The sequence below is a fragment of the Pundamilia nyererei genome, unplaced genomic scaffold, assembly GCF_000239375.1.
Source record: "Pundamilia nyererei isolate P.nyererei 1_Seehausen unplaced genomic scaffold, PunNye1.0 scaffold00104, whole genome shotgun sequence".
NCBI lineage: Eukaryota > Metazoa > Chordata > Actinopteri > Cichliformes > Cichlidae > Pundamilia > Pundamilia nyererei.
Window position 1 is genome coordinate 1,811,804 of NW_005187505.1, and position 13,960 is coordinate 1,825,763.

The 13,960-nt window shown below is 39.8% G+C and overlaps 1 protein-coding gene across 1 annotated transcript; it reads right to left on the minus strand.

Moving 5' to 3' along the window:
• Positions 1 to 1,405: 1,405 nt before the first annotated feature.
• On the minus strand, positions 1,406 to 4,189 carry rps16 (ribosomal protein S16). The gene is made up of 6 exons (XM_005740858.2): positions 4,108 to 4,189; positions 3,966 to 4,017; positions 3,165 to 3,266; positions 2,728 to 2,824; positions 2,584 to 2,631; positions 1,406 to 1,598 (listed from the first exon to the last, which is right to left on the minus strand). Exons 2-6 carry the CDS (start codon positions 4,011 to 4,013, stop codon positions 1,453 to 1,455), a joined length of 441 nt encoding a protein of 146 aa, XP_005740915.1. The 5' UTR covers positions 4,014 to 4,017; positions 4,108 to 4,189; the 3' UTR covers positions 1,406 to 1,452.
• Between the last annotated feature and the right edge of the window lie 9,771 nt (positions 4,190 to 13,960).

The window sequence follows — 13,960 nt, forward strand, 5'->3', positions numbered from 1 at the left end:
CAGCTGAACACTCTCTCGGGGCTTTTAGTGGTAGAGGGGAGAAATGTGTTACTTTTCAATGCTTGGTACCATTGGTTTAGTAGATGGTGCTATAGCACCATCTACTGGTGGAATGTTGCAATTGTAGTATAAAAATTATAAACAAAAAGAACACAAACATCTTGGAATGCAGAAATAAAAACTGGCCCTTAGTTTTTTTTGTATTTTATTGTCTCCTGGTGTCTTCATGCGTCTTCTGTTTTCTTAACATTTTGACAGCTAAAGATTACACACAAAAAATGATCTTGCATCACACATTTGGTTGTTTCGCCTAATTAACAATGCTTTGTGTTGGTATTGTACTGCTTTAAATTATCAGTAAGGCCCAAAAAGGCGTTATATAAAAGTCCAGTTAGACATTTTTACACACCAAGTTAATCAATGAGAGATTTGGAAGCATTATGCTCTTTGTTAATATTTTTTGCTTATGGCTGGTTTTCTAGGAGAGTCCTGCAGCCAGTGATACTGCACACCCATATAAAGGCTCAACCATGTCCATAGAATTTTAAATAGAGATGTGATATTGAATCAGATTTAAGACCAGCAAGTCATCCCAAAAGAAAAGGGAAGCATTTCCCTGTTTTTGCCATTAACATCCATATAACCTATATGAAGAGTCGCCCCCTGCTGGATATTACAATACTCTGTCAGTGCGCCCCAGGGTGGCTGTGGCTACAATGTAGCTTGCCATCACCAGTGTGTGAATGTGTGTGTGAATGGGTGGATGACTGGATATGTAAAGCGCTTTGGGGTCCTTAGGGACTAGTAAAGCGCTATATAAATACAGGCCATTTACCATTTACATGCCCGTTTTAGGCACATTTTCACTCACTTTCTACAAGTTGCATCTTTTACAGTCTGTGCACGTTATCACACAGCTAATCAGTGTGACTGTCAATATTATCTGGTGTCCTTTTCTTATATCAAAACATAAACATTTCTGCTGTTTAAACAAACAGTCTGTAACCTTTCTGAAGACCTATGTAGTGAACTTAGCACTACTAAATAGTTAAGGCCAGTGGTAAATAGCAAACGACTGGGATAAATGCAATAGTTGCAGGTAATTTCTGTGACCACATTAGCAGTAAATACTGTTGGTAGCTTCAGAGTTACCTAATATGAGAGCCATGGTTCAGATTGAGTAACATCACAAGTACTAGAGACTGTCAGCAAAAACAAATGCAGCTGCACATAGGTAATCGTCTGTGATATTGTTTCCCACTGATTGAATGTACTTGAGCTATTGTGAATAGAAAGTGGCTGCAGGTGCCTAGCAACCAAAACAAATCAGTGGAGCAGTTGTAAGATGACAATAACCAGGGGTGATAACCGTGGAACAGAGCAAGTCAATAAATAAAATCACAAATTTGTTTTCTTTGTTCCTCCAATTTATTATGAAAATGTACACGGGGATTAACGGTAGGACTTCTGGTAGCGAGCGCGAGCTCCAGGTCCACCGAACTTCTTGGACTCGCAGCGACGTGGATCGGCAACCAGCAGGGTCCTGTCATACTGGATCAGGATGTCCTTGATCTCCTTCTTGGAGGCCTCATCCACATCTACAGTAAAACAAATACAGATTAGTCCAGATTAAGATTCAGAGTAATATGCAGTCTAGCCAAATGTTCCTCACTGGTTCGACTGTTTGCAGATTTCCATAACTGCACTAACTTTTTCCTTGTGCTACGTTTCAATATTTATTATGAACTTGTTAGAACTACAGAATTTCCAGCTGTTTCATATCCACAATGCAACCCTGATCTTTCCTAGTCATCAAGAGACAGTTGTACATCAATACATACAAAAATCAGATCAGGTAATAAAAACTCATTTCTACTCTCACAGCTCCTTTATAAATGTGTGTTATGTCCAACAAAACCCATATTTAAAAAGTAGTAGTTACTGCAGAATGGACGAGTACTCAAGTATCTAAAGCAGAGAAATTTGCACACACGGGGGGAATTTTATTTTTAAAAATTTACCAGATGATAGAAGTCATCTTATTTTTGATTTCCTGCCCTGTTCATGTACTCTGTGAAGTGACTTAGAATAGATGCATATTTTTAGTGAAGTAGTGTGCCACTTCTAGATTGCTTCTGAAATACCTTCCTGTGAATCTCAAAAATAGTTCATGCTGACAATGACCTGCTCTAGTGAGCACAACACAGCAGTTCTATCTCACAGCTCAGCCCACTGCTTATGATCACGCAACAATTCCAATGCAAACAATTAAATAGTCGGTCCTAGCCCAGTTTTATGCAGCATAGAGCAAACACCAATAGCTCAACAGTAGGCTAACCTACCATAGCATTCAAAAGCCTGGAGTTGTCAAATCAGAAAAGTTCTAATGTATTTAACTGTAACCAAATATTTTGTACCGTGTTACGGTTTACGATTTTATTAAGAAGAAATGCACCATGGGATTATCAAATACTTTCCACTTCTCACCTATGTGTAGTACTCTGGAGTAACTCTAAACATGCCTATTTACAAAAGAGTGATGTTTGTACAAAAAACAAAAACAAAAAAAACTTCATTACTTACACTTCTGATAGTATGCAACCAGGGACTTGGAGATGGCCTGGCGGATGGCTGAGAGAGAAGAACATGTCGATGTTCAGAGCCTTTTTTCAACACTAATCATAAAACATCATGAGCAAAATTATAGAGAGGAAATACTTTGCTTACCATAGATCTGTGCGACGTGTCCACCACCCTTCACTCTGACTCTGATGTCCACTCCAGCAAAACGCTCCTTACCAAGCAAGAGCACTGGCTCCAAAAGCTTACAAAAAGAATCACATACTGATGTCAAATTTATGTCATTGATGTTTCTCAAAAGGAAATCCTTTCTATCGTTTTAAAACTGAATTTTAAAATTGTTGAATTCTACATATAGTATTCTAAAATATACGCATGCAACTGTAAGTACCAAAAGCAACTCCAATGCAGCTAGATTTATGCTTAAATTAAAAAAAAAAAAAATCAATCCCATATGTACAATGTCCAACATCAACTGCCTGAAGAAAGAGCTTTCACGCTCTACTGTGACATCATTTGATGTGCACAAAATTAAATAACGACCACTTACATCACTCATGTTCACCTCTCTTGTTAGGACTCACCTTGTACTGGAGCGTAGCAGGCTCCACCATCTCCAGGGGTCTGCCGTTCACCTTGATCAGGCCATTCCCCCTCTTGCAGTGGGCAACTGCTGTGGCAGTTTTCTGCAACAGAAAGTTCAGATGTTTCTTCAGCTTTAGTCAAATCTGTAAACATCAGGAGTTGATGCACGACTTCATCGGGTGGGGACAGGCTTCACAAACTGTTGTCGCTCAATTAAAGTAAAATATAAAACATAAAATGACACGAGAAAACCCACTGTGGAAAATGAACATGGCGAAGTAAATGAGTAAATCTATGGCACATACAAACGTGTTCAATCTGGTGATACACAATTGACGTAATGTTTAACTCTTAATTTCCGCTCATTTGTACGCATCGAGATTCAATTTAAAATCCTAGGTGACAGCAACTCCGCATTTCAAGGTGATGTGACGGATTAGCGATATTTAATGGTTTGGTTAAAAACGTTTTATTTGACTGTATGAGGATAAACCTGAGCTAACTCTGACATTCAGAACCCAAACTTAACACTAGCACCAGGGCTAGCGTGGTAAGCTAAAGAAAAGCAAAACCGTCCGGTGTGTAGCACCTACATCACATCTAACAGTAATTACAAGCTTCAATGAAAGTATTATTACTACTTAATGTTATAAATACCATATAAACTGGCTTATTTACTGCGGAATTGCAGTGTAAAACCAGAGGCCCACCACCTTTTAATATCAGCCATTACAGCTACGACTAGCAAGACAAGTTAGCCGCAACCCCACACGTGGATTAAATTGCACATTTTTACTCACTTTACGTCCAAACACCTGGACAGACTGCAGAGGGCCTTTAGCTGGCATGTTTCTGAAACACACAAAAGACAACACTTACATTAGAAACCGGTAAACAAGTATATTTTTCTATTATTTTGCCGGATCACTCTGAAGAACATACCGTCTTCAGCTAGGGTGCCGTACGAAGAGGCCGATGGGGTTTCACATGCGGAGGTTCAGGGGCTGCTGCACGACAATGCAAGCTGTTTTGAGATAGGGCTTGCGACAGTTAATCTCGCTTTACTACCATCTAATATTGAGCAGATCGGAGAGTTTCTGCTGTTGTTTCACAATGGCAGGGAACAGAATGTACATGTGTTTGGCGTTTGATCTCACGTGTTCCTGTGTTTGTAAATCTAAAAAAACAAAGGCAGTTTTAAATATTGTCGCATGGACCTCTTGTATAATGCCGGGGGAAACAGGTATTCGGGGTGATATTTACTCTTCATCTTCCTTACATTTTTGTATCTCCTTCAACACTTTTCAACTTAGAAAACCCATTCAACCACCATTAGATTCATCTTCTTTTGGACATGTGTGCTTGTATTTTTCTCATTTTTAACTTTTATATATTTTTTAAATTATTCAACTTTATTCAGCAAAAATCTATAGTGTATTTCAATGGAAGAATCTTCAGATTCTCATTCGACTTACTCCTCTTTCAACTCCAACTACTTCCACATACGTTGACCGACAGACTCCATTCAAACTTTAAAATTAAGCCAAGACATTGAACTATTCAGCTTGTATTTATCTTTTATTATGCTCTATACTTTTACTTCAGTTCCAGTTTAAGTTTCATGCTTTTTTCATCCGTTTCAGAGTCTATAATGGGTGTGTGTGGGACGGAATGTTGGAGGTTAGAATGAGACAGTTCAACTGCTAGAGTGGAAGCAGGGGAAAAATTGATCTTAAAATCTTCTCTTTCAACTGCTGCTGTGTCCACAGCATTCGGTCTATAGCCATCATTTTACCCTCAAAACGTAGCCATCATTGCCCTCTTTCATCCAATGTTGTTATTATTGTAGTAGATGTTATGGTTCTTTTATAAATGTCACCAACGCACAGCTTCCTCCATCCAACTCTTCCACAAAGTCCAATGTTAAAACGGCTCCCAAAATTTGTCTGAAAATCACAAGTACAGGCTGTCTTTACACTGTCACCACGTCCATATAATAAATCTGACAGACATGAGAACTCCTCGGGTGGGTATGGCGGATGCCCAGTCATTGCATGTGCCTGTTCTGGTTCCCCGGGTGAGGGAAACTGTGACCTTGCTGACTCCTGCACCCATTTCAGTGCCTCGGGTGGGAGCAGCAGAGGTCCAGCTTGCTCCTGTGCCTACACCGGCTCCCAGGGTAAAGGTAGCCAGAACCCAGCAGTTTCTTTTATTGAAAAATTGCATCTCAATTTTATACTTTACAAAATCATCTCGGGGGCCAGATTAAACCTATTTGCAGGCCTGATCCGGCCCGCGGGCCATACGTTTCATACCCCTGCTTTAGCTAGAAAAGGACACTGGTTTTTCAGCAGGACTTGTAGAAACCAGAATGTAATTTAAAGGTGTAGATGGCAGCTGCAGCCAATTGACTGAATGTAAGAGCACTGGACATGAATTAGCACATTGTGGATCTCTCATCATTGCTGTGGCTTTGAAGTTGAGCAAAACTGATGGTAGAAGTTTCTTCTGAATTCTTCAATTCAGGGTTCTGAGTGCAACCCATTTGAACAAGCTACCCAGAATGCATTGCAGTGTGAGGCATATTATATTCTTTTTTTAATATTTTGTAATAATTTATTTGTAATAATTTATTTGTAATAATTTATTCTGTTTTGGGAGTGTTTTTTATGTATCTGTATTATATTATACATACACATTAAAAGTGAATCTCTGTCCAAAAAATGCACTCAGTTTACTTTTTACTCACTATGAGCATCATTCATTATTCTCCCCCAGTAATTAAGGTTAGGATATGTATTTTTTTTTATTATTCCAAACCATTCTTCTTTTGCAGCATTTAAATAACCTTGATCAGATTTGATGGTTTTGTTACAGACTTTTCAAAAAAGTGTTTTGCTTTTCTTTCACAAATGTGGGGATTAAATTGTGTTAAAATGTACAAAACAGTGATGTTTTGAGACGAGGGCCCAGGCACAGAGAGACTTGATGAATTTAAGAATCTTATGATTTAATAAAGAAATTTGCAGACTTGCACAGAGATGGTAAAATTATGATGACTGATAACGGAGACGAAGACAACAGACGATGAGGACAGGGAGGAACAGGGGTTTAAATGCACCAAAGTGACAGTCAGAGAGAACTCGGGACAACATTTAAGGATGCAGGAACTGACAGAGACAGGTTTATCTTGCCTGGCTGGGCAGCTCTCTGGGTGCTCAGCACCCACAAAGCTCTGATCCTAGAATCGCCCCTGGTTACACCTTTTTTACACACGCTCTTTTATACTCTGTAATATTCTTGTCAATTTCTTGATATTTATTTATAATCCCCTCTGTTAATCCTTGATATTTATAATTGAGTGATCTGTATTTATTAGTGCTATTTCTTAAATGTGTAAAATCTTTAACATAGTATTGTTTGGAGTTTAGTCTGTTACTGTTACTATTTTTACCATTTCTTCTTGGAGCAACTGTAACCCACATAATTTCCTTAGGGATTAAAGTATTCTGAATATGATACTGATTGTTTCAGGATACATGACCTGCAATTATCCAATGACTTTTAAATTGTTATTGGTCCCTTTACCCCTAGTCCTAACGTGTATATTTATTTTCTTACTCTTCTTATATATATTGTTTGTTAACTTGCACTGCTGTAACCGGAGCCTCGTCGTCTCGTCTCTCTATATATTGTACTGTATATAGATGACAATAAAGTTTACTTTGACTTCAAGGGCAAGCAGCTGCACCGAGGGCTCTCGCGCTCACTTTTCGCGTACAGAATTTCGAAAAAAACATCGGTGCAAATTATAAGTCTGTGTCATAATGTCTGGTGTTTTCGTGTTTGTTGGTTTGTTTTTATTTTTGTTTTATTTTGCGAGTTGGTTATGAGATGCTGCTCCAGCCAGCCAGAGAATCGCCCGCCGCTTCGCTCTCTCTTCCCTGTGCCGCAAGCACCAGGCGCACCTCGCAAACGGAGGGCGCCCTTACTCCCAGCAAATGGGCGATAGAAGACCGATCGGTGCCTATGCCATTCCCAATATGCGCTGGCATGACGTCGGGGCAGCATGAGTACGAGCACCTTTTTTTTTTCGCCGATGCCCGTGATGCCGCCCTCCACCACGATGCCGCACTGGGCAACCGCCCATGTCGCCCGTATCAAAAACCGCTACTGAGCTGGAGAACTAACTGGAAGTCTCACGCAAAAACCAGCGTCGAGGAGCTCTCTGTCACACTGCTATGTAACTCCCCCGACGATCCCGATCAGCTGCGGGTGTGTGCGCTCCTCCTCCTTGGGTGTGGCCAGCCTCCCCACGGGATAAGCGCTCCAGGTCTGGTGTGCGAGGAAAACCAGGACACCACACGCACAAACACACACACATACACAAACGCTTTATGTCAAGTTGAACCAGTCCCGCTAGGTTCTGTATGGGTGGGTGGTTTAATGGGTGTTTTGTGATCCAGATGTGCTAATATGTGACGTGTGTCCACTGTGAATAATTGGACAGTTTTTATACAAGTAATCAGAAAAAAAATACTAAAGCACATACTTTTTTTTTTTTTTACTGAAGATGACGAATCCATTGATGACTTCCAAGAAGTCTGGTGTGCTGACCATATGATCTAACGTGATCTAATATTGTGAATTCAGTTTATGTGCCTAATAGCAATGTAATTTTTATTTAAATGCATTTTTGACAGACTGCTAACATATTTTTTTTCTTGTCTTTGTGACAGGTGACTTTACTGACACAGAGGTCGAGGCCGAAGACCTGATGGCAAAGAATATAGTTATATATATATAATATTATTATAAAGTAAAAAAGGGAAAGGGGTTCACCTTGGCACAGAAACTCCTCAGATGAAAACTGGCTCTTGTTGGCACAATCAGGGGAAGCAACGCAAAGCTACCTCCCCAGCTTTTCCAGTGTGGATGACCTAGGCAGGATGTTGGCACCTTGAGTTGTTGAAGGAAAACTAGCTGCTGGCTGCTAGCTTTTTTTCTACAATCTCCTGGATGTCTTGGGATATAATGCCTTTGTCCCATGGAAACCACTTCACAAGAGTGGGAGTCCTTTAAAATCTACAAATGAAGAGTGATCCTAGAAGAGGGGTGCATGCTGGTGACCTCAGCAGCTGCAAGATAGCTTTGTCCCCGATGCTCATCAGTCGCTTCTGCCACTGAGCCCAAGATACAGTAGTCTGAATCAGAGTGTGACCCACAGCCCACCAACAAAATGAGAAAAAGGTGCAAAAGGTGCACCTGTAGGATTAGAACAGCAGCCACTTTCTCCAGCTGTGGAAGTGTGCCTACAAAGACCACGCTACTGTGGTTAGCACATCCTGCTGCTAATGAGGATGCACACACACACCGAAATACAAATTTTGCTCATCGTAGTGGTCGTTTGGTCATTAAATGGCCATTTCTGGCCACTAACACGCTATGTGTGGGAGTTTGTTTTTTTTGTTTTTGTTTTTTTTATTCATCAAAAGAAGAAATAATGCCAAAAAGGCATTGTTACTGTTACTGGTGCTGACCTGCAATGATGAGTGAAAAAAATATGAATTTTTATCAATTACATGGTGAAAAAATTGGAACTTTATTGCTATTTTTCCTAAAAAGTTAGTAGTAATATGTAATTTGACTGGTATTTGAAGGCTGTAGTTTCTGAATTTGAAAAATATTTTAGTTTTCACAACAAGGACTGGTGCTAATTTAAAAAATAAAGTCGGGCAAAGTAGAAAAATTTTTGTTTTGTTTTTGCCTGTCCTGTTTGGTTCTTTAGCCATATTGGAATTTTATAACATTTTGTGAATGTAAACAACATGAACATGCTGAGAGAGTTTTTCTGTTTTTCTGTCACTGCACAAAAATATAATATCGCATAAAAATCATTGATACTGTTCATTATTCCCATACATGTAGCTGCAATGATGGTTAAAAATAAATCAGGTTGCATGTATTATTTCGGAAAACATATTATGATTTTCTCAATTTGTGAACAAACAAACAAGCTGAAAGATAGTTTGATCTATTTTGCTTTCCCTGCACAAAAATAACAATAGAAGATGATCAATGTTGACGTTAATCAATTACATGTCCCAGACTCTTCCATTAATCCAGTAGCATTTGTCTTCCAACAAGTGCAATGTACAAACAAACTGGTGTTTTAAGGGTTAAAGACGTAAAAAGTAATGACTGACAAACTCAGATGGTTAATTAATTAATTTTTGACACATTTATTTATTTATATCAAAATGTAATTACTTATTGACACATATAATTAATTCCTTAAAGGAATGAATTTATATCCTTCAAGAAAACAGATAAATAAGATCAAATAGCAAAACCATAAAATACAAAGAAGTGACACTGAGGTAATTATTGATTGATCCAATGAATGAAAAAGTCAAAGAAAAAAAACATCAAACACCAATTCAAACTGGAGCATCCCTGCAATCTATTTAACTATGTTACATTTCCCCCTTTTGTGGTAGCCAGAATCCTCCAGCAGCAAAGCAGATGTAAAAGAAACTTGAAGTTAAATGCTCCTAAACTACTGCATAAAGGAGGTCCGAATAAGTCTCCAATAAGAAATTTAAAATGACAGCATCAAGTGGGCCTTATTTGAACTTGTTTTGGTATAATGATAGATATGCTTTTGAATATTTGACAACCAGAGTAGATTAGAGCACTCTAGAGCACTAGAAATTTCTTCCTACATCAACAGCCTCGCCTTGTATTGAGAGAAATCCTCTTCAATATGGACAGTTCGGATGGTTTAAATAGTGTCAGATCTAGATTTGTTTCTGTCTTGCTGCTTTGTAGTGATGGGATTTCAACGGGGTGGCTGTAGCTCAGGTGACAGAGCAGGTCAGCCACTAATCAGAAGGTCGGTGGTTCGATCCCAGGCTGCCTCCTGGCTGCATGCCAAATATCCTTGGGCAAGATACTAACCCCGTGTTTGCCTACTGGTGGTGGTCAGAGGGCCCGGTGGCGCCAGTGTGTCCGGCAGCTACAATGTAGCTTGCTATCGCCAGTGTGTGAATGGGTGAATGACTGAATGTAGTGGAAAGCGCTTTGGGGTCCTTAGTTAGGGACTGAGTAAAGCGCTATACAAATGCAGGCCATTTAACCACTTCCACAAACATGTATTTACTCCTTTTGTTCTGTTTGAAAGGAGACGATCTTGCCATGCAATACTACGTTAAACGATTCCCTTAAACGAATCCGAGACCCTATCATTGTTGTTGTGTTTTTAGAAATCTCAGTAGAAACATAAGTGGAGAAAGTTTTGTGTGACAGATGCTCACTAAAAAGCGCTCTTTCAGCTCCGAACCGGCTCTTCAGGTTGTTTTGTTGCTTTAATTAATTTATTATTAACAATAATATAAAATTATGCACAAAAGGAATTACTAATATAAAAAAAGTGGTTTTATTTATATATGTTTATACATAAATATATGCGGTGGCCCCTAGAGACAAAACACGTACAAACTCCAAAACACATTTCTAGCATGAACTGAACTTCCAAAACAGAGCTACCTAGATCACCTAAATTACACAATTGAAAGCATGAAAGCATATGTGTATTGTTTGTGTATTTATACACAAGCATTAAAATGTAGTCAAATAAATTTTTTTTAAAAAGTTCATTTACCTGTTATTACCACATACCAAATCCAGTCGTTGGTACTTGCTGGCTTGTGTAGCCACTAGGTAACAAAAGCTCAACACTGCGCCCAGCATCCTGGAGCACTTCTGTTGTCTTTTGTACGTGTTTTGAGTTTTTACGTGCTTCTGAGTTTTTACGTGTTTTGGAGTTTGTATGTGCTTTATCTGTAGGGGCCACCGTAAATATACTTTTATTTACTCCACATAAAATGTAATAAATAAATCATATAATACAAAAAGCAACTATTCACATTTCAACTTTTAACTATTTAAATCTTCAGCTTTTTCCTTTTACAAATTTAAAGTGAAACAACACAAAACACTACAAACCACAACACAATTAAATATAAATTATAATATGAAAACAAAAAGAACATGCATATTCTCTGTCATATGGGCCTGCGTGAATAAACTTTCTGAATCCTTTATCATCTGCAACTGAAAATAGTTGTGGATGATTACTATACCTTTCTAATGTGACGTTGTTGTCCCTGGCTCTTTCTCTCTCTCTCTCCCTCCTGCTCTGTTCCTGTGCTACTGAGTGTAACTACCGCCCCTCCCCCCTCTTCCCAGCGTAAAGCACAAGGCTCGCATGCGGAGTGAAGCGGGAAAAAAGTGCGAGAGAGAGGGTGAGAGAAAGAAAAGAAAAAAAAACACGGCTCGCGATAAGGAGTCGGCTCGCGTCGCTCTTAGAGCCATCTAAGAGCCATTTCGTTCGCGACCGACCCATCACTAATGTTCTGAGGAGGACAGCGTCTGTCTAAACAACAAAAAGCAGAAGAAGAAGAAGCACCATTTAGCTGCCAGTTAAAAAGGAAGGACCAGGACACGGTGTCAGAAAAGAAAATACAGTACTGTTCGTTTCTTCAGACGATAAGTGATAAGCTGTACCCAGTTCATAAAGCATGCAGATTGTTCATGTTGAGTCTAAGCAAGTCTCCTGATTATCTAGTAAACAACAGCACCCTCTGCTGTTCCTAAAGAAAATTGACAGAGTTTCAAGTGTAACGTCATTGCTGGTTCAGCTGGGGGCAAGGTTGCATCATTAACCACAAGCTGAAATCAGTGCAGAGCACTAAAGCATGACAGGTTACATCCAAAAACTGAAGCTTGGTGCCGCTCCTGCTTCGCTAAAACTCATTTTAAGCCTCTGATGAGTCGAACCACTGAGATCACGTGATCCAGCTTTGCTCGGGGTCGAGGAGCTGAGGGGTCAGGGTATGGGAAAAAGGAAGTGGGGATCTTTTTGGACACCAAATATCCAACTGTAGTCCTTACACTAGAGACGGCTTTTGATCTGACCACAGGCTTGGACAGTGTTGACACAACCAAACTAGACCCCGCAGTTGGGGGCAGGAAACTGCGTCCCCTCTCCACTTTCTCATGATTGAACACTGATGTTGCAAAAGCACATGAAGTCTTCAATCAGGGTAAATAACTGCACTCGGATGCCTTCTCTTGAAGCCACGACAAAGAGAGAAACTTGTCAAGACTCTCAAGTACACACACGCACACATCCTTTGGGGATGAAAGAAAAGTGTCAGCATCACGGCACAGTCTTACCCTTAAAGGAGGGAAGCAGTCGGGCCATTCCTGGGCCAGAGTAGGAGAGAAGACAGATAGCATCTTGGGAATCTGTATACAGTGATGTGAGTCATGTGTGCAGTGTGTAGTACCTACGTATGCCTAACATTTATCGCAGGGAGAGTGGTGTTTATAGTGTCGGACACAGGCGAGCAGGCACCTGGCTTCTTTTATTGTCAAAATGCGTACTCCCTTTGGGTCTGCTTGCTGATGAGCTGTTCAGGGGTGTCAAACATAAAGCGCAGGGGCCAGAATCGGTTTGGGAAAGACTCTAATCCAGCCCACTGGACAAAATAGTTTCAGTTGTTCTGCTATTTACTACAGAAAGTATCTATACCAAATAGAAAAAAGTGCAAAAAAAGCACTTTTTCTGTAATTTTACACATTTATCAAGTTTCACTGGTTCGGTCCACTTCAGACCAAAGTGGGCTGTATGCAGCCCGTGGTGTAAAATGACTTTGATGTGTCAGTTCTAGATGGATAATGAATTTGACTACTTTTAGTCTCTACTTCAGCGCTGCTGGCAGCATTCACAAATTCAGTCTACTGTGCTGCGTAGGAAGCTTCTTTATTCATGCATATTTCTACCTAATTTCACCTGCTTTGTTTGACAGCAGGGTTGTCACTATAGCCAGGTTTTTACTATGCTTGTGAGTTTTTTTTAAATGAGATATAAATACCCACTCATTCTTATATATGATAATATTGCAAATAATTGTGTAATTGCTTTTGTAAGCTTTTGTATAGTTTTAGTAACCTGGTGGTGGCTGTAGCTCAGGTGGCAGAGCAGATCAGCCACTAATCAGAAGGTCGGTGGTTCGATACCAGGCTGCCTCCTGGCTGCATGCCACGTATCCTTAGGAAAGATACTAACCCCATGTTCGCCTACTGGTGGCGGTCAGAGGGCCCGGTGGCGCCAGTGTGTGAATGACTGAATGTAGTGGAAAGCGCTTTGGGGTCCTTAGTTAGGGACTGAGTAAAGCGCTATACAAATGCAGGCCATTTAACCACTTCCACAAACATGTATTTACTCCTTTTGTTCTGTTTGAAAGGAGACGATCTTGCCATGCAATACTACGTTAAACGATTCCCTTAAACGAATCCGAGACCCTATCATTGTTGTTGTGTTTTTAGAAATCTCAGTAGAAACATAAGTGGAGAAAGTTTTGTGTGACAGATGGGTAGAATTGAATTTCCAACTGAAAGTTCAAGGCTGGAAATTTAAATATATGTTTGAAGGCTATAATTTCTAAATTAAAAATATTTTGGTTTTCATGACAACGACTGGTGCTAGTTTAATAAATCAAGTTTGTCAATTTTATAGCCCTTTGGGAATATAAACAGGAGGTGGCCAATTTTGGCCATGAACAACCTGAGAGGGAGTTTTTCTTGTTAGGTGACAGGTGAGCGCAATTAAGGGCACGGACCAGACCCAATCAAAGGTGAGAAAAACAAACAAGGTGCAGTGAGTGTGCTGAAAGGTGAGTCTTTACAACAGTAATCATTAATACTGTTAAGCATTGCTATACATTTA